General features: G+C 35.6%; 1 protein-coding gene across 12 annotated transcripts in view; it reads left to right on the plus strand.

Moving 5' to 3' along the window:
• The window catches only part of PIKFYVE (phosphoinositide kinase, FYVE-type zinc finger containing), a 77,628-nt gene extending 56,961 nt beyond the window's left edge, over window positions 1-20,667 (plus strand). For 9 of the 12 annotated variants that reach the window (XM_024738313.1, XM_024738312.1, XM_024738317.1 and 6 more), the window contains 15 exons: window positions 65-155; window positions 3,585-3,645; window positions 4,525-4,662; window positions 5,483-5,603; window positions 6,387-6,482; window positions 8,028-8,111; window positions 8,852-8,949; window positions 10,581-10,745; window positions 12,139-12,198; window positions 12,885-13,061; window positions 13,843-13,946; window positions 14,830-14,958; window positions 16,046-16,307; window positions 16,730-16,804; window positions 17,377-20,667. In XM_024738313.1, coding sequence (XP_024594081.1) covers window positions 65-155; window positions 3,585-3,645; window positions 4,525-4,662; window positions 5,483-5,603; window positions 6,387-6,482; window positions 8,028-8,111; window positions 8,852-8,949; window positions 10,581-10,745; window positions 12,139-12,198; window positions 12,885-13,061; window positions 13,843-13,946; window positions 14,830-14,958; window positions 16,046-16,307; window positions 16,730-16,804; window positions 17,377-17,492 — 1,777 coding nt within the window. In that variant the 3' untranslated portion in view covers window positions 17,493-20,667. Of the gene's footprint in view, window positions 1-64; window positions 156-3,584; window positions 3,646-4,524; window positions 4,663-5,482; window positions 5,604-6,386; window positions 6,483-8,027; window positions 8,112-8,851; window positions 8,950-10,580; window positions 10,746-12,138; window positions 12,199-12,884; window positions 13,062-13,842; window positions 13,969-14,829; window positions 14,959-16,045; window positions 16,308-16,729; window positions 16,805-17,376 lie in introns of those variants that run through there. The other 3 variants (XM_024738322.1, XM_024738318.1, XM_024738323.1) reach the window with 3 other exon arrangements.
• Window positions 20,668-20,995: the final 328 nt, after the last annotated feature.

A 20,995-nucleotide genomic window follows, 5' to 3' on the forward strand; every position in this document is an offset into this window, starting at 1 on the left:
TTCAGGATATTGGAAGGAAAATCATATTTTTCTTTTCTCTTTTCCTTTTTTTCATTAACTATAGGTTGCAGGACCTTTTCCAGCAAGAAAAGGGTAGAAAGCGGCCTTCAGTTCCTCCAAGTCCTGGAAGACTGAGGCAAGGGGAAGAAAGCAAGGTAATGAAATGCAGTTTTGTCTTTGAGCCTATATATATTGTTATAGATATAATTAATTTCTCTTATGACACTTAGAAGTGGTAGTTTAGGGACTTCCCTGGTGGTGCATTGGTTAAGAATCCACCTGCCAACGCAAGGGACACGGGTTCGATCCCTGGTCCAGGAAGATCCCACATGCCACGGAGCAACTAAGCCCGTGTGCCACAACTACTGAACCTGTGCTCTAGAGCCCACGAGCCACAACTACTGAAGCCCATGCACCTAGAGCCCGTGCTCCACAACAAGAGAAGCCACCGCAGTGAGAAGCCCGCGCATGACAACGAAGAGTAGCCCCCGCTCGTTGCAACTAGAAAAGCCCACATGCAGCAATGAAGACCCAATGCAGCCAAAAAAAAAATAAAGTGGTAGCTTAATATATACTTTATTAATAATAGTAGGAGTTTTTAGTTTTGAAGTTATGAGGTTTCTTGGTGATGTGACCTGGATTAATTTTTTTTATCTTAGCCTGAAATAAAATACATTATAATTCATTTATTGGAAACATTTATCAAAAGCTACTGTCTCCTGGCATCACTGAGGATAGTATCACAGAGGCAGTAAATGCTATAAAGGAGAAGGTGTGGATGTGCTGAGTGTATAATAGAGTCCTAATTTACTTTACTGTGAGTTTTGGGTGTTCTTATCTCTGTGCTTAAGTGAGAAGCTTTTCTTAAGGGGTCTGCACCAGGTTAGTTCTACATGTTGAGTTCATTAACCTTTCCTAACTGTATTAGTTTTCTCTTGCTGCACAGCACATTACCCCAAACTTAGTGACCTAAAACATAAATTTATTATCTCACAGTGTGTCAGGACTCTGGCACAGTGTGGCTGGGTTCTCTGCTCACAGAACTGAGATGAAGGCTTTGGCCAGGGCTGTTACCTGAGGCTCAGGATCTTCTTCCAAGCTCATCTAGGTTGTTGGCAGAGTTCAATTCCTAGTGGTTATAGGACTGAGGTCCCCCATTTGTTGCTGGCAGTTGACTAGAGGCGATTCTCAACTCCTAGAGGCTGCCTGATTCCTTGCATGTGGCTCTGTTCATCTTCAAAGCCTACAGCAGTGGATTGAATCCTTTTCATGTTTCAAATCTCTGAATTCTTCTGCTGTGTCTGACCTCTGGACACAGATTTAAAGGACACATGTGATTAGATCAGGCCTACCTGGTTAATCTCTGTAGTTTAAGGTTAACTGATTTGGGACCTTACATACATGGTAAAATCCCTTCACAACAGTATCTGGATTAATGTTTGGTTGAATAACTGTGTGTGTGTATGCCAGGGGTGGAGTTCTTGGGGGCCATCACAGAATTCTACTTACCATGCTAACCATGAACAGATGAATTAATGTCAATATATTATAAGGGCTTAATATTCTGTTATCATGAGGACTTTTGAGAGAATATCTTTTTGTACAAGTGTGTAGTATTTGTAGCAGAGTATTTTCATGGAATGATGGGTTCAAGTGCCTTGGATCTTTGTGTTATTTAGTAACACTGTGTAACTGTATTCCTCCTTTTTGTCTCATAAATAACTGTGTAGGAATCACTTTTCCTTAAAGTTTAGGTGAGAGTAAGAATAAGAATTACTGAAGATGATTTATTAGTATTTGCCAAGTAGTTAAGGACAATTAACGGCTATCACAAACTGCTAGTGGCCTGTTTGCCTAGTGATGAAACAGTGAAGCTAGTGGTGTAAGACCTCTAATTATAATATTGAGACATAGAATTGAATAATACAAAATCAGTCAGTAGATGATTATCTTTTTTTTTTTTTTTCTTGTGCGATACACGGGCCTCTCACTGTTGTGGCCTCTCCCGTTGCGGAGCACAGGGTCCAGACACGCAGGCTCAGCGGCCATGGCTCACGGGCCCAGCCGCTCTGCGGCATGTGGAATCTTCCCGGACCGGGGCACGAACCTGTGTCCCCTGCATCAGCAGCCAGACCCTCAACCACTGCGCCACCAGGGAAGCCCCGATGATTATCTTTTTGAAAGATCAAAAGTTGATTTGAAAATCTGTAGCACTGCCTTTGTATTCATTCATTTGATAAATAGTTCTTGAGTGCTTTTAGGCACTGTTCTGAGTGCAAGGAATTCACGTTTGTGAATGAAGGCCATAGTTATTGTCCCTATGGAACGTTCGTCTAATGAGACTGACAATAAACAGATGAACCAATAAACATTTAAAAAACAAATGGAAACAAGGCTATGAAGAAAAAAATTAAAAGAAATGGAGAGTATTGCTAGGGGAGTAGGTGATGGTGAGTTATTTTACATAGGGTGCCCAGGGAGGTCTCTCTGGTATGGTGAACAAATCAAAGAACATTTTAAGTAGCAGTCTAAGAAATGACTTTGTAATGAAATTGTACACAGGGCTGATAGTCATTTAAAATGTATCTTATCTATGGATAATGGGACTTGTGAAAGTCCAGTGGGTAATCAAAGATTACTAGGCTTAATGGATAATATAAGTAGTTCCTAGATGCTCTAATGGGTCTGTGAGCTATTGTTTAGAACAGTATTCTCAAAGTATGGTTCAAGGATCCTGGGGGTCCAAGACCCTTTCAAGGGCTCCACAAGGTTTCTCTTTTTTAATTAATTAATTAATTAATTAATTAATTAATTTATGGCTGTGTTGGGTCTTTGTTGCTGCGCACCGGCTTTCTCTAGTTGTGGCGAGCATGGGCTACTCTTTGCTGCGGTGCATGGGCTTCTCATTGCTGTGGCTTCTTGTTGCAGAGCATGGGCTTTGGGCGCACGGGCTTCAGTAGTTGTGGCACGCGGGCTCAGTAGTTGTGGCTCATGGGCTTAGTTGCTCCGCAGCATGTGGGATCTTCCCGGACCAGGGATCGAACCCGTGTCCCCTGCATTGGCAGGAGGATTCTTAACCACTGTGCCACCAAGGAAGCCTTCCCTTTTTCAACTGTATATCTGTGTGAGGCTAGATTTTCTTTATATACTTCAATCATAATAATATAGCTCAACAGGTTAAATGCAGAAGTCGGAGAGGAATTTAACTGTCTTCTATTAAGCTAGGCATTAAAGTAATTGTAAAAGTGTAAAACAATGCCACTCTTAATTTTTTTAAAAAAAATCTATTTTTAATTAAAATATGTTTTTTATGTTAATATGTAATGGGTTTATTATTGTATTTTTAAATGAATTAATAAATGTACGTTCTATAACTTTTTCAGTTTTGATTTTCTAATAAGGAAAAATTGGAAGATATAACCCACATAAACAAAAGCTATCTGAGTGTCTTAATGATTCTTAAGAGGTTGAAAGGGTCTTGAGGACAAAATGGTTAAGATTCACTGGGTTAAAAAAATTTTTTTTTAAATTTAAAATTTTAAATTTAATGTTTCCTTAAGAACAAAGTATTTTGTTCTCTACAGATAAGTGCAATGGATGCATCTCCACGGAATGCTTCTCCAGGACTTCAAAATGGGGAAAAAGGTTGGTCCTTGAGTCTGGTGATCACCTGTCAATGAATTTAAGACATTTCTTAGTCTATAAGTTGTTTTTAACTACTAAATACTGAGAATTTTTTTCTGATGCAATTGAACATAGACTTTTTTTTCCTTCCTGTAAAACGTTTGTAGCACTCTAAGTTTAAGATTATCATAAAGTACATTGCATAAGATAAGTTAGGATATAGAAATACATGATAAATGAGAAGATTGCTTTTAGGGAAAGAACAAAAAGACAAAAGGAAACTGAATTTCTGTCTGGATTGTTATAAAGTCAACTGCCAGGTTTCATGGAAAAAAATCTTATAAAGTTTAATTTATATTTTTATATCACTAAAATCCTTTCCAGACTTAATTTTTCCTCAGTATTTCGTAGAATAACTTTTCTAGGTGCTATCCTAGAAAATTGGTAGGGAAATTTACTTAGACTATCTTTGTAGAACAAGAGCTCAACTCAGAATTCTTGGCATTTTTCTATCATAAGTAAGTGAATTTCCCCCCTGAGAATAAGCATGTGATTTGTTTTCCCCCAGTAGTGTCATAATTGCATTCTCTATTAAATTGAATGAACTAATATTTAGGTAGGCATTATGGTCTAGTGCAAAGAATATGGCATAGGAGCCAGAATTGGTTACCAGTCACAGTGCTGTCACTAAGATCCGCTTGGGGTCAAGTCATATAACCTGTCTGGATTTTTGTATCCATTTCTAAAATATGCACTGAAATGGCCTATGTAACTTTTAAGAAGCTAAAATTCTTTGGTTTATGAAGTAGAAATAGGAGTTGGCATTTTAAAAACATTGCTGTTGGATAGAAATGGACTTAATGTTTTAAAGCGACTCATTTGCACTCTGTTTTTCTTTAGAGGACCGCTTCTTAGCTACCCTGTCCAGTCAGAGCTCCACCAGTTCCCCCCACCTCCAGCTGCCCACTCCTCCCGAAGGCGTGCCTGAGCAGGCCGTGGGAGGGCCCCCAGAACTTGATACCACCAGCAGTTCCGAAGGTACAGGTCAAGTCACTTTTACTGCACTTCGTCCAATAGAGACAAACACTCTGAGTGCTGTGACACAATTCTTTCTTAGCCCTTTAGGATTTAAAGTTTTTACTATTGAAAGGGCTGTTTCAGATATAGCTTTTTACCATATCCCTTCTTCAGTTGCACTGCTTGACATGTAAATATCTCAGTAACAAAATGTTATTTCAGCTTCATCTACTTTCTGGGGATATTACTTTCTTAAGTCTCATTAAAGCCCATGATTTTTGCCTTGTAAGAAGGAAAGAGAAATTGCAGCCTTTGTCTAACAACAAATATTTGTTTCACTAATAGCAAATTTTTACCTTTTTTCTTTCTTTCCTTGCTTTCTGTTTAAGCACCAACTACTTAATTGTAGCGTAAACTTTAAAAATATCTTTTAAATTGCAATTAAACTCAGATGTAATAGCCACAGTGTGCATAACTGAGTTGAAGTGGCAACAGGAACAGCTGTGACTGAGTTCACGCATGCTCGGCCAGTAATTATGTCATGGCTGCCGCCTGGCCCTGTGATGATAAGAGGCCATCGGTTGCAGGATGATCTCAACTTCAAACATGTTGAAATGTAAAAAAAAAAAAACAAGCCACTTGGGGTCAGTGCTATGTATGCTTCACTATTGCTTCCTGTTTGATAGTCATTATTCCTAGATCAAAAATTTTACACCATAATTGGTAATTATGGTGTGCACATGTCTGTGTTCCAAAGAGGAAATGAAATATAGTTGACGCTTTATACTTTCTTTTACTCTTTCTGAATATTAACGTATAAGTAGAATATTTTTCATTCTAGATGTATTTGATGGACATTTGCTGGGATCCACAGACAGCCAGGTGAAGGAAAAATCAACCATGAAAGCCATCTTTGCAAATTTGCTTCCAGGAAACAGCTATAACCCTATTCCGTTTCCTTTGTAAGTATTATAAAAGCCAGTGGCTGTTGGGTGGTTTTATTTTTACTTCATTTAAAAAATCTCTCTATAGATATACTCTCTACATATTTAAAAATGTTTATTTAACTGCATATATGTATTTCTCAATCCAAAATTATACTTCATCATAGTAAAAAAGATGTCTTTTGGTATAATATAATTTGTAGAACATGTAATCATTATATAGTAAATGAGTGGATTAAAAAAGCATTAACTAATATTACTTAATGCTTAAGAGTACTGATTCTGAAAAGAATTGCTTATATATATATATTATTAAGATATACTGCTACATCCATTGATCTCATAAAAACATATTGCTGATTGTATATGAGGATATTACTGACCCAGTAATTTACTGGGACGTGATGCTTTTTTAATAGTGATGATGAATTGCAGTGGCTATACAAGTTTTCGTGTGATTTTGTTTGTACTGGACGTACTCAGAGTGGGGAAAAACATAGGGCTGGCTTTCTACACTGCCAGTGTGGAAAGCTTTGTTTGGAGTGATGATTCCAGAACTCTCTGATTTGAAAAAGAATTCTGATAATTTTCAGTTGTCTTCAAAAACTTTCTATTGATGTATTTTCCTTGGCTGTTTGTTCAAGTTCTGCATATATTTTGGCTTAATTATATTCTTGTAATTGTGCATTATTTAGTTAACTTAAAATTGTCCTGAGATTTACTTGTAGTAGTGCTAATGGTTTGTATTTGTGATTTTCTGCTAATTTTGTTCTGATTTATGTATTTAAAAATTTTGAACAGTGATCCAGATAAACACTACTTAATGTATGAACATGAACGAGTGCCCATTGCAGTCTGTGAGAAGGAGCCCAGCTCCATCATTGCTTTTGCTCTCAGGTATTATTCATGGGGCTTTTTCACCTATGATTGTATCTTTATATTTTGTGTGTATTTATTAATCGCTGTATTTTGAGTTCTGTTACATAGAGTAGAGCAAAATATAAGTAAATGTAAAATATTAAATATAAGTAAAAGAATATAGTCTTTGGATGTGACAGCTTATTCTTTTTGTATCTGATAATGTACACTTTACCCAAATAATAACAGGATGATTCTTAAGCTCCTAATAATTAAATTAACTAGGCAAGTTATTTACTAATCCTTAATATCCTTTAACCGTTCTCTGTATTATAATATGTATCCATTGTATCCTTTCCTTTGCTTTATTTATTGACATAATACTTGGAACATATCTGCCTTATATCATCTGAATGTCTTTTTTGTATTCTTCATTCATTTCCTTCCTGCTTCCCACACATAGCAGGTAAAGTTTCCTTACTTAGAGTAATGCTGTTCCTATGCCTTAACCCATTTACATGCCCACAGTTATCATGTGTCTTAAAGAAGGACCCCTCTTTAAAAATATTTATATATCATGTCTAAAAGAATAAAGCTTTTTAATCTTAATGGTATCTTGGTAGTGGTAGAACCTAGTTTAAGTAGAATCTAAGATGTTTAATAAAAATTTTTTTCCTCTTGGAAGACATTGAAATTAAAATTTTATTTTTAATATTGGTTACAAGTTGTCCATTTATCAACAAATATTTGAATGTCTGCAATGTGTGGTATACTAGGTACTGGGTATACAGGGGTAAACAAGATGGATTTATAGGCTTCAGCATTTATGTAGTTTCGAGTTACTATTTGGATAATGAAGATTTTTTTCCTTTAGAAGATTCCATATGATAAATTTTTTATCTTTGCCTTTTGACATTTATGAAGATAGTATTTGCTTCTCCTTTTATTGGTCAGACATACTACATTAATAGATAAGAAAGGCAAGAAAGTCAACCAAGAAAAACATATATTTTGTACTATGAGGAAGCAAGTTTTCTAGCTGAGGTCACCTTTTTCTAATGTCTTGGAAAAATAATACATGCTAAGATGCTTCCCTTGTTCCCTAACATCTGATTTACCTAAATCAGTGCTTCCAGACTGCTAGTCCAAGAGTTGGATGTTTTTGGCCAATGCAAACTAAAAAAATATGCTTTTTCTTAAAGTTCAATACCTTTAAGTTGAAAAGTACTCTAAGTTCCTTTCCTCTCTATTATACTAAACAGTGAAGTTTCATGCTCTTCAGTTAGCTGTTCAACCCCTGAAGGCATTTGTTCTAAATGTTAGTGTGGAGGCCTTGACAATCATATTTAGGACATTGAGCCTGGTTGGTGTGTTGGGTCATATTTTGTATTATTTTTTGTGAAGACATTGACCTTCTTCATGAAGCTTGTACTTGATAACTTTTGTTAGTTAACTTGTGTTTGTTTAATTATGGATGCTTACAATGATTGTGTTTCTACAATGCAAAGCTTATTCTAAAGCATATGATTTACTTTAAAAGAAGACCATAATGTTTAACATTTTTCAACCTATTTCTACCCTAAGTTGTAAAGAATACCGGAATGCCTTAGAAGAATTGTCCAAAGTGACTCTGCGGAACAGTGCTGAAGAGGGGCTTTCAACAAACAGGTGATCTGCGATTGATTAAAATCTATTTTCATTGAGCTACGTCATCATTTTCTAGGTTCTCCTACTCCAATTTTATTTTAGCTTATTGTCAATATAAAAGTTTCTAGAATATAGTCAGTGGCACTCATCCTTTAGCCAATAGTTGATAGAACAAAATTCAGGTATAGCAAAAGACCTTAAGAAGTCTCTTAGGATACAGTTTTCTGATAATTTGTCATAGAAGTTCATTGTGTATTGCAGATTTAAACTTTTAACCTTTTAAGTTCTCTTTATTGTTTTCATTTAAAAAATAATAACTCTGAAATTAGTAAACTACTGCTTGATTTTATAATTTAAAGTATTTATGAATTTTCCATAATAATTAAAGATCTTAACAGTTAAAAAATAAAACAGCCCCCCACCAAACCAGTTCTTTAAGTGTGTTCAGTATTTGAGACAGAAATTGTCGTCATTGTTGGACTTATGGATGCTAATATAGCTCTGATAGACTTGTGAAAAATATTACAAGAGCCTATATACTTTCATATATTTTTCCATACGCTTTTATAGCTTTATCATTTTGCTTTTTCTTAAGCCCAGTAGACATTTCAAGCCTTTTTCTTCCATGCTAACCTGTGTTTATATAAATTATGAATCAGATTTCTGATATTGTGGGGGGTAGATTAATATAGGAATTAGAGTACTTGCTATTTTGTGTCTGAATCATATAAAACCAACTTTCCTTTTGTTTTTCATTTTAGTACTTTAGACAGCAGACCAAAGAGTAGCAGCCCTATTAGATTACCTGAGATCAGTGGAGGACAGACAAACCGTACAGCAGAAGTAGAACCACAACCAAGTAAGATTACAAATGGAGAAGTAATTCCTAGTTTTGTTTGTAATTGTGGTTTGAAGAAGAAAACACATTAAATAAGAAATGCCATCTGGCAAGGATATATTACTTCTGGTCTTTGAAATACAGTATGGATGTAAAATTTTTTGTATATCTTCTTTTGTACATATTTCACTTTTCTTTGATTCTTACCTTAAGTTTATTAAGTTTGAAACTCCTAGAAACTCATAGGTCTATGCAAAAAATCTGCCTTCCTGGCTAGAGCTTTCAGTTTAAAGCATATAACTGAAGAAATATAACAGCAGTTTTTGCTTGTTTGTTTGTTTTTGCAGCATTGTTGGCATTGTGAAAAGAACTTTTCATGTATTATCTCCTTTAATTCCCATAATAACCCCATAAGAGTTATTTGACATATCTCCATTTTTCAGAAAGTAAGTTAAGACTTAGATAATGCAATTTGCTGAAGGTTACACAAGTAATGGGGAGCTGGGATTTGAACTTGGATCTCTTTGACTTTGTCAGTCAGGAATATTCACTACGAGGAGCAGAAAACTCAAGTGACTATTGGGTCTTGAATGACAGTTTATTTTTCTAAGATAGCAACTGCAGGTAGACAGTTGCTAGCATTGGTTCAGCTACTCAGCATTGTAATGACAACATAGGGGTAGTTTCTCTTTGATTCTCTTGTTTTACTCATGGTCAAAAATGTCCCACTTAATGTCTGCATTTGAGGCAGAAGGAAGGGAGGTACAAGCTGCAACTGTTCTCTTTTATTGGGAAATTCCCTTCCCCCTTCAATCTCATTGGTTAGAAGTGAGTCTCATGGCCACCCTTTCCTGCAAAGGAGACATATAAAGTGGTAAGCAGCATTGTCCTGGTTGGCTTACATAAATCATGATTCATTTCCTGGGACTCTACACATTGCTGCCTCAAACAAAATTGGAGTTCTGTTAGCAAGGAACAAGGTGGGATTGGATATTAAGGATATTAAGGCCATAATGGTGTCTGCTGCCCTAAGTAAGCACTTCATGATCGACATTTGATGTGGGTTTTGTTAATGGTAAATGTGCAAGATTAGGATCATATGTATTAGTGATATGATGAAGCTCAAAACTAAGAAGAAAAGTATAGAGCAAGCTTTAGTGATAGTTTTGGTCATCCTGTACTACTTATTTTTGAAAAATGCTAAAACTAAAATTGTATATTTTGCTCTGTTGAAGTGTAGGAAGACAGATGATATAAAAACCTTTAACTTTGACGCATTGTAGCTTGGAATACTGTTTTGTATTAGTTTAATTAACTATACTGTGATACTGTAAGAACCCAGCCTTAACTTAATCTTGTTGCTTAAGATATTCTGACAGCCTTAGAAATATATTTTTAAAAGGCTTTCTATATAATTTCTCACATTTTGATATATAGCTATCTGAACATTGTTCTTCTTTCATGTTTCTGATAATAAGAGTGCTTGACTGCCCCCCTAAAGATCCCATAAAACATGTGGAATAATAATCTATCAGTGTTACTCATATTTATTACTCTCATATAATGGTTACTGCTAACAAAGGAATGAGTTGAAAATTTTTATTTTTCTACTTGCAGTGACCTGTACTTAATATGTTACCTCTTATTTTTAGCCAAAAAGGCTTCTGGAATGTTGTCCTTCTTCCGAGGGACAGCAGGGAAAAGCCCTGATCTCTCTTCCCAGAAGAGAGAGACCTTACGTGGAGCAGATAGTGCTTACTACCAGGTTGGGCAGACGGGCAAGGAGGGAACGGAGAATCAAGGCATTGAGCCTCAAGGTGTGTTAAAGGAGACCAAATGTGCTTATTCTAGGTTTCGATTTACTTATTTCAGTTGGTTATGTTCCTTATAGCTTGAAGTAGATGCTTCTGTTGCTGAGACCAGGGCATTCCCTCTCTTCTCACACCTTGGTGGGGGTAGAGTTGGAAAAGCATGGCGCTTGGAGGATCCAACTGGTTTCAGATGTCATTGCTATCACTTACTGTGTGGTGGAATTAGAAATCCTACTTTCTGTACTCGGAAACTGGAAAAGCAGTGTCTTCCAAGGTTTACTGGGTTTACTGAGGACTAAGGTTTACTGAGGACTAAGTGACATTATACATGTAAAACATGTGTCTCACTATGTAGCTCACAGTATATATTCAAATGTTTTCATCCCACTACCCCCTCAGACGTTTCCTTTCTTTTCCAGTCTCTGTAAGGTGGAAGCTGTTGATACCCACCTTCATTTGGATATTTAAAAAATATATCTACCTGATTGTGTTTGAATACAGGGTTATTAGACCAGGAGTTGGCAAACTATGCTGACCTGTCTTTGTTAATAAAGTTTTGTTGGAACACAGGCACACCCTTTCATTTACTTACTGTCTGGCTGGTTTTGCATTATATTGGCAAGTTGAGTAGTTGCAACTGAGTAAAATAGTTACCATCTGGCTCTTTACAGGAATAGTTTGGCAACCCCTGGGTTAGATCATGAATTATTAGTTTAAAAAATAGGAACTGCATGGTAAGTTTTCATCAGTAATTAAGATGTGCGTTAAGTATTCTATAGGCTGCTATTGGGCTGTGATCCTTGGAAGGCATTGGTGCTTTGAAAAAAGTAATTTTGAAATGTGAAACTTAGTGGATGACTTGTTCTTCTAGATATTAAAATATATCACAACTCTGCAATAATTAGAGTGGATCTGGCAGTAGGTTTGCCAGACAAATCAGTCAAATAAAAAAAATAGCTCTGAAGTAGACACTAGTATATTTTCTATATTGTACATATATCTTAGTATATGATAAAGAAAGCATCTCAGACTATTGGGGAAGCATTATTCCATACACAGGGAAAACTGGTCATAAACTCTGGTAAAGAAGCCACAGAAAGTCGTGATGTTAGAGCTGAGTTATTTTATTGCTATCATAGAGATTACTTAACTATAAGAAAAATTATTCTTCAATCTGAATTCTCTGATTTTAATCTAAAAATTGATCTTTCAAAAGGTACATAGATTTTTATTGTAATTTACACAGTTAATTGTATACATGATGCTTGCTTGAGAGTGACTTGACTAGGATAACATGAATTGACTTGTTTTTAGTATTATATCAGGGGAAAAAGAACAGACAAAATGACCTGATAACTATCTAAAACTTTGGCTTTACTAATGATGTTAAATCTTTTAGATGAAGTAGATGGAGGAGATACACAGAAGAAACAACTCACAAATCCTCATGTGGAGCTCCGTAAGTATGAGATAAATACCTTTGGTTTGGGGACCAGGACTATAATTGAGCAAACTCCATTATTTGAAGCTTCCAGCTTCTCACTAGATAAATATTCTACTTCTTGAAATGAATATTAAGTCTGTGTACTGATGAACATTTGTTTAGTCTAAATTTAGTTTATAAAATATACATTATTTAATTTAGAAGGAAATTTATTTATAAATTTAATTAAAATTATAATTAATTTATAAATTATAATTTAATGCAATGTCTGATGTTTAAATAATTACTTTTTGTGTAATCTAGAGCCACAGAGCCTTAATAAGGCATCTAGAATTGTGTGTGTACATGTGAGTGCCAAAATTTATTATCCAGCATTATAACACTATAGAAAAATTTAAGATGTAAAAGTACAATGATGAAAATACAGTGACCAGCATAAAATTAGAAATGGGTCTTATTTTCTGTTTGATTTTTCTAGAAATATGAAGGGTGGTCATAAGATGCTCTTTAATCCTTCCTGAAGATAACTTTAACTGAATTGTGATAAACAGGGATGTAGTAGACTTAATGTGAAAAATGCTATCGTGGAGAAACTTAAATGATTGCATTTGGTGGGGGTGGGGAGTGAGCAAGAAGGAAAAGGAAAAGGTATTTCTGATCCAGAGGAGCTTTTTTTTTTAAAAAAACACTTCTGTTTATAGAATTTTCCGATGCCAACGCCAAGTTTTACTGTCGTCTCTACTATGCGGGAGAGTTTCATAAGATGCGAGAAGTGATTCTGGGCAGCAGCGAAGAAGATTTCATTCGTTCCCTTTCTCACTCTTCTCCGTGGCAGGCCCGAGGAGGCAAATCAGGAGCTGCCTTTTACGCGACTGAAGGTAAGTCTTTTTAATCATTTACTAATTAAGCGGTATCCATCTTTTTCCCTCGGATAATTTATGAACCCCTTGAACTGAGGTAATACGATACTGTCTTTTTGCAAACATGTTTTTCTTTTTATGCTTGAGAGGATGAAAGAAGCATATTTAAAAGAATATATGGTGTGTAATGAGAGACAAATATTGATCAAATCCTTTTTAAATTCTTTCTAGTCCTGAGTTTTCCAAATGTAAATAATAACAGAGAACTTCTAGAAGACTCAAAAGGTACCTCAGAGCTCATGAGAGAAAGATAAAAATAGAAACATTTGACCTGAAAACCAGAAGGCCAAGTTCTTAACCTACAAAGTTTTACAGAAGATCATGACCATCTTTATTTCACATTCCATTTTCCATACTCACTGAAAGTGAAATTATTTGAGAAAATACATCAGGAAAGATGTGCTAGATAAGAACTTTCATAACTGTTACTTATTGGATTGTTAACAAAGGAATTTATAACATTTTACTTGGTAGTTAAAAAGAAATAGATCATTTAGCTATGACTTCAGGTGTGGTACTGTCGAAAGTAGAGGTTTCTTGACTATATAAATCCTCAGAAGCCCTTCCAAACCTTCAATTACTTAAGAACTGTGTTCTGATCAAAGTCTTCTCAGTGGTGTCAGAAAATATCCCTTAAAAATGTGAAGCAAACAGATCATTTGGGATTTTTAGAATGATTTATTTTGGAATACCTCAGTAAATATTGCAATTGAATAAACATGAAATGTTTGCCTTTTAGATGATAGATTCATTTTGAAGCAAATGCCTCGTCTGGAAGTCCAGTCTTTCCTTGACTTTGCACCACACTACTTCAATTATATTACAAATGCCGTTCAACAAAAGGTAGAAACCCAAACCTTGATCTGTAAGTTTACTGGGCTTTTTCACATCCTGAGAGTCCTAATGGCAGTTTTCTCCGTGGTAATATGTGAACAGAACATGACTAGATCTCTGCTGTGCTATTGAGGTGTGGTAGAATGCAGGGATTTCAGACTCTTTTTCCTACATATATATAGAGAGATTACCCACTTGTCATGAAGCAGTGAGCCTCCCGTGAGTATGATAGAGTCACATAGATTTTTTTTTCCATTTATGGGTTTATTGCCTATTATTGGAGGAATTATGTCATAATAAAATTTGTGAGTTTGAGAAATTGAGAACGATTACCCCTTGGGAGAATGTTAAAGATCTAATAATTTTGTTGGCATTGGTGCTTTACTTCATAGATTCAAAGGTTTGAGTTTGTTTTAAGGTCCTCTGACTGATCATATTAATAGAAAATCATGTTTGGGTAATACATGAATAATCCAGATATTTCCTTTTGAAAAATTGAAGTATAGTTGATTTACAATATTAGTTTCAAGTGTGTGGCATAGTGATTTGGTATTTTTGCAGATTATACTTCATTGTAAGTTGTTACAAGATAATGGCTATAATTCCCTGTGTATATAATATATACTTATTGCTTATCTGTTTGATACAGAGTAGTTTATTAATCTCATACAAAAAATTTGTCTCTCCCCCATTCCCTTTCCCTTTTGGTAACCACAAGCTTGTTTTCTATATCTAAGTCTGTTTCTGTTTTGCATGTACATTCATTTGTATTACTTTTAGATTCCACATATAAGTGATATCATACAGTATTTATCTTTCACTGACTTATTTCACTAAGCATACTATTCATACATAGTCCTTTTTGATATGAGTTTACTATTTTCTTGATTAGAGGCCCACTGCATTGGCCAAGATTCTTGGAGTTTACAGAATTGGTTATAAGAATTCCCAGAACAACACTGAGAAGAAGCTAGATCTCCTTGTCATGGAAAATCTTTTCTATGGGAGAAAGATGGCACAGGTAAGGATACTGGACTATGCAAAGCATTTAGCTAGCATTTACCCTTTGTATTTCTGCTTCCTGAACATAATGAGTCAGAGAGTAACATGATATTTGAGAGTAAATATTAAACTTTGGTTACTAGGCAAAATTTAACTTTTGAGTTATTGAACCCTGTAGGAAAGAATAAAGAGGAATATTGTGGACTGGTCCTAAAATTTAACATATCCAACATCCTAGAAACACAGAATTATAGAAAAAGAAGGCAGATGCAACATAACAGTTTTAAAGATGAAGAAACTGAGACTCAGAGACATTGAGTACTTTATCAAAGTCACACAGCTATGCCTAGAACTCAGGTTGGTCTAGATTCTAGAACAGTACTCTTCAATGTGCTGGTCCTTGAGCTGTTTCCAGTCCGTGGTGAGATAAGAGCTTGTACTAATCAATAGAATGTAATTTAATGCACTGCTTTCTTCATCGAGAATGTCTTGCTATGGCAGAAGCATCTGCTGTACTAAATTGTGGGTTTAATGATGTAATTGATTTACATTCTGGCACTAGCGTCTCTGTCATCATGAACCAGGAAAGCCTGTCTAGCAGTAGTCTGTTGAATAACACTTCAGGTCGCACTGGTCTAGTACCCAGGTCCCTGACCTTTGAGTGTGTTGCTTTTCCTAATGCCCAGAAATTCCTAGAGATATGCTGTTGCTTCTACATTGTCCTAAGTAATTGCATAGTTTTGGTATCAGTACTTAAAAGTTTCCTCTGAATGTTTGCATCTGTTTTTTAAACTGCTTTATGATTCAACAATATATTTTTGGAGTTACTTGTTAATGTTTCTTAGAGCTGATTAAATGGGTCAGTATATTTCAATAAATGAGTACCTAGCTATTAATTTCATGATACAATTACATCACCATGTGTTTTATGTATTATACAATTACAATGTATGCATTTAGTGACTTATATAAGCTATTAGGTTTTAAAATTAAATTTTAAAGTGTTTATAACTGTAGTGGCTACAAGGAAGCTTTCTGCCTTTTTAATTTAATTAACCATTTGTAACAGCTCACACATAAATGACAGAGAGTTTTCTTTCTGCTAGGTTTTTGATTTGAAGGGTTCACTTAGGAATCGAAATGTAAAAACCGATACCGGGAAAGAGAGTTGTGATGTAGTCCTGCTGGATGAAAATCTCTTAAAAATGGTTCGAGACAACCCTCTGTATATCCGTTCTCATTCCAAAGCTGTGCTGAGAGCCTCAATCCGTAGTGACTCCCACTTCCTTTCTAGCCACCTCATTATAGATTATTCTTTGCTGGTTGGGCGAGATGATACCAGCAATGAGCTGGTAGTTGGAATTATAGGTAAGTTGATGAGCATGCCTTGTGTATAGTTCATGATTTAAGCCAGAGTAAAATTTGAAGACTATCTGGTGTAGTAATAGCTTATTGAATAATTTCACAAACTTTCATTTGAAATTTTAAAAATAATAGTTTTTCTGTTCTGGTACCTTTTATTCAGGTTCCTCATTTCCATTTTCATTATTTTTACCAAAAATATCTGTATTCAAAAGTCACTTGAAGGTGAAGCCCTATGAGGTTGTTATGAGGATTAAATGAATTAATATGGTAAAAACCCTTAGGACAGTCCCTGGCATATTGTCCGCACCTGCAGTATTGCCAGCACTCAATAACTATTGTAGAAGTAATAGTAATGGTAATTGCGGTTGTCATCTGCTTATATTTATTAAGAGAACCTTTACTGCTAATCTCGCCCCCTGCAACAGATTATATCCGAACATTTACATGGGACAAAAAGCTTGAGATGGTTGTGAAATCAACAGGAATTTTAGGAGGACAAGGTGAGCAGAATATTTGTTCTGTTTACTCTTTAAACTGTTCTCATTATCTTCCTCATCAGTTAACATATACTAAATGGATACTTTAAAAAAAATTCTAAAACATAAGTGGTTATCTTTGATTTTATCATGATTTCCAAGGTGATCAAATAATAAGGGGAATTGTTTAGGTGGGGAAATATGGGGTTTTAAATTTGTGTTAAGATGCCAGAGGTTCTCAAAATGATAAGTTAAAAAGGCCAGAAGTTCTGAACAGGAGGTTGTCTTGAATTAACACTTGAAATCCTCTAAGTTCTCTGAGAGCTGCCAGCGCCATTTGTGCTTTTAGACATCTCTCATCTCTAAGCAAGAGCGTCTTTTAAAATAAAAAAAAAAAAACTCCTACCAAGAAGGACCTGTCCCTTGTCATGTGGCACAGTGAACACCCTCCCTCCTTTCTGAACCCGCCGTGGTGTGTTTGCTTACAGACCATGGCATTTTATGTCTGTTGACATGAAAGAACATAGCCGTTGAAGTCAGTTGTCTTATCAATTATGTAACGGCTTCCTTTTCCCTCTTCTCTTTCATAATCCTAGGTAAAATGCCGACTGTGGTCTCTCCAGAGTTGTATAGGACCAGATTTTGTGAAGCAATGGACAAGTATTTCCTGATGGTACCAGACCACTGGACAGGCTTGGGTCTGAACTGCTGAAACAAAGCACATATTTTGAAATGGACCAGGAAAAAAAGGGGCCTGGAACCAAGGACCAAAATTAAGCTACATGTTTTATTCCTTCATCACATTCACCACTGTATGCAAAGCCCTTTCAGTTCTGCGGCTGTGGAGGCCATCTGTAGCCTGAAGGGTTAAAACTCTATGGATTTGCACTTTGGTTTTTGAAACCTACAAATGAGCTATCCGTAGGCTGGGACGTTGCATGAACATTTTGTTCACTTAAGCTGAAATCTAGGCACATTTCAAAGGGCTGAGGACAAATGTATGGTTAGAGATGAGATACGGTGAAAAAATGGGTTGTCATATTTGCTAACAATCCTGTTGAGAAAACAGTGTCTCATAGATTGTGACTCTCCTGGCATCATATTGGACAGATTCTTTACCTAGAAAGCATTTGTAGAGCTGGTGAATTTGTTTTGTGTTTCTTATGTAACAATTTAATGTTACCTCTTATCAGAATTTCTGAAACCTTAAAAAAATTCTGAATTATTTTATTAATGGCCAGTTAAACAGATTGATACAATCTATTCTTGTTTTACTGAGGAATTTGACTTAAATTGAGAATCCTGTCATGTTCTGTATCTTTCCCTGTTTTCAAGTGTGTTTGATATTTTTCAAGTTCTGTCTCTACTTCTCTGTGGGTGACAGGAGGCTACAGCCATTAACTTTAAGCCTTTTCCTGGAGCTGTTTTTTTAAGCTTATTTACAGCTTTTGTGCAAGTAATATGCTGAACTGCACTTGTCTACACATGCCCATACTCTCGGTTTTTCTCCCACTTTCAGGGAAACATTAGTAAATTAGTCTACAGTGACTAAATCCCCAAAGGGATAATTATTAATGAAGGGTTTTTTTTTAATATAAAAAATAAATTAGGCCTGATCCAATAAATTGGGTGAGGGAAGCACTTGCTTTATTTTTTATAAAGGTAAAGTATCCTTTTCAATATAACTAGCAATTTATGTGGCATCTATAAAATTAAGAAGTTTCCAGTATGGACATCCCTGTTTTCTAACTTTCTGTACCAGTTTCTAGGCCAGTTCTGACTATTGAGAAATGTTAACAGTTAAGATATTCTTAGTGAGAAACTTATTGTTTACTAGAGTTTTTGTTTATTTAAAAAGTGATCAGAAGTGTACTAAACTGTCTTTGAGGAAATAACACAACCCTGAATATTTTCTCTTGGTTTCTTTCCCGTAATAAGGATAATTTGGGGTTTGTAAAGTTTTAAGGGTTCCACTCTTTTCAGGCTTCCTATAGTAGCACGTTTCTATTTCACCTTTCACATAATAAGAAAAAAATCTGGTTACATTCCAATTACAGAGACTAAGTATGTAAAATAGGAACATTTTGGAAAGTTTGCTTGAGAAAATGAAAGCATTAGTTTGGTGTTTGGTGCTTATTAGAAACATGATTTGTTCTGTACTAGAAACAAACTGACCAAGGACTTACTACTGATCTGGTGATAAGCACTTTTTTCTTTTTTAACATGTGATGTGCCTTTTGAAAACGTACAAAACAATGACGATTTTAGTTTTGATATTAAAGGCCAGTAAAGGAGTTGTACAGGGCTGAAATATGTGGAACATTATTCACTTCTCATATGTCAGGAACATGCATTTTGCATCTCATATTGAATGCAAACATATTTTGCATCTGTTTACTTTTTCTGTCAGGAGGCTTGGGGTTATTTATCCTGTCCATTTCCCTCACCCCAGTCAGGAGCACTTCCAGGGGCAGGTGTCTTCCCGCAGCTGTAATCACGTTGTTTCTTTGTTTCAGTCTCAGTACCACGTGTATAGCTTGAATGCTCCATTGGAATAGCTCTTGACAATAATGTGTCATGTTGATTTTGTTTTCCTTGCCCATGACTTGAAGAACCGATTTTTTTTTAAAGTACTGCTGCTTAGGTAATTTTGTGGCTAAAAAAAATTCCAATATGATATAATCTGAAACAATACTTGTTGCCTTGCAAGTGTGATCTGTCCTTTTAAAACTGTCTTAATGGAGGGGAAATATAAAATTTAATTTGTTTTGAGTGGTAGAACTATACACCCGGCCTCTTGCTGCTCTTGTTTAGGCCACTACCAGATACATAAGACTTTTCAAATACTGTGTACTCAGTGTCAGGCACTGAATGGCTGTTTACCTCTCTTGAATTCCCCATTGAGGCCTGGAGAACCTTGATGATGATAAGTTAAGAACGAGGAAGGAATCTTAATACTTTCTTCTTTAGAATAAAAAAATGAATTCTGAGAATAACTGATAGCACAAGAAAGCTATGTGAACATGTCGCATTGTATAAAAATCTAATTTATAAATGTGAAGTGTTTTGATGCCATCAAAACTTTATTTAAAAAAAAAAGATTCACTTTTTTCTTACCCAAGCCTAAGAAAAATAAGAGGAATAAGCTGTTGCAAGCCCTTTTGTAGTCTATTGAATATTTTAAATTTATAGATATTCAAATTTTCCTACAGAATGTCCTACTTATAATTTTTTCCTGGATCCAGCAGTGAGTGGTTTTCTAGCTTTGGCCTTTATTGGGTATTGTAAATAGTAGGGTTGTATTGTTTTTTGTGGCATCAGCTTCTCCTTGGCTTTTTACCCATTAGTGTCGTGGGCTTGCATAAAACTGCTGAGGAAAATAATCTACCTGTATAGAAAGTTTGCTTAGCTGGCGGAGTGAAAACCCTTGCAAATGAGCCTGGTGGTGAAACAGATCAGGCCATTCATTATTCCTCAAGTGTTAACATACTGACTTACGCAGTATTCAAACCATCTAGTGCAATGCCTTTTTTGTTTGTTTTTGTAACACGGGTGCAGTTGTATTATAGAAAAATAAAAATTACAATCATGAGCAGTTTTATTAATGCTGCTCTGCTTGTTTTGTAAGAAATGTATATTACGTCTTTGACAGGTTTAATTTTAACTAGAGAAATGACATTGTAAATCAAAATAGCCTCTTAATTTAATATGAAAAATTCAATTAACAATATTGAAAATACTTAATGTATTATATTGTATATATTTCTCTACTTTGGTTCCAGCTGTTTTATATGATTGACATGTTATTTATGAGCTAAAACTGCCTTGACCTTTTGGAGACTTATACTGTAAAAAGAGGACTTACAATAAACTGAGAATCAACTTCACTTTGTTTTGAATCTGCTTGAGGAAATTAATCTGCTTGAGGAAATTAAGAGGAGATGGAGTTGGTGCCCCCGGCCCAGCAGTGTTGTCTTCTGTTCATTCTTTCCCCCTTCCGACGGGAGAATTGAAGTCTTTCTCCTCCTCTTTAGGTCTCAGAAAGGGGGTGCTAAATCCTTGGGTTCACTTTGCCCCGTATGGGCCTGGTCTTTTCTGTCCTCCCGCCTGTCTTCAATTCTGTTTCTGCTTTCCTTATGGGGCGCTCTAGAAAGCTTGGCCTTGCCCATCGGGGAATGGCTGAGTCCACCTGGAGGGCAGCCTCCACTGTTAGTT

This window comes from Neophocaena asiaeorientalis, unplaced genomic scaffold, assembly GCF_003031525.2.
Source record: "Neophocaena asiaeorientalis asiaeorientalis breed wild unplaced genomic scaffold, Neophocaena_asiaeorientalis_V1.1 scaffold258, whole genome shotgun sequence".
NCBI classification, from domain to species: Eukaryota; Metazoa; Chordata; class Mammalia; order Artiodactyla; family Phocoenidae; genus Neophocaena; species Neophocaena asiaeorientalis.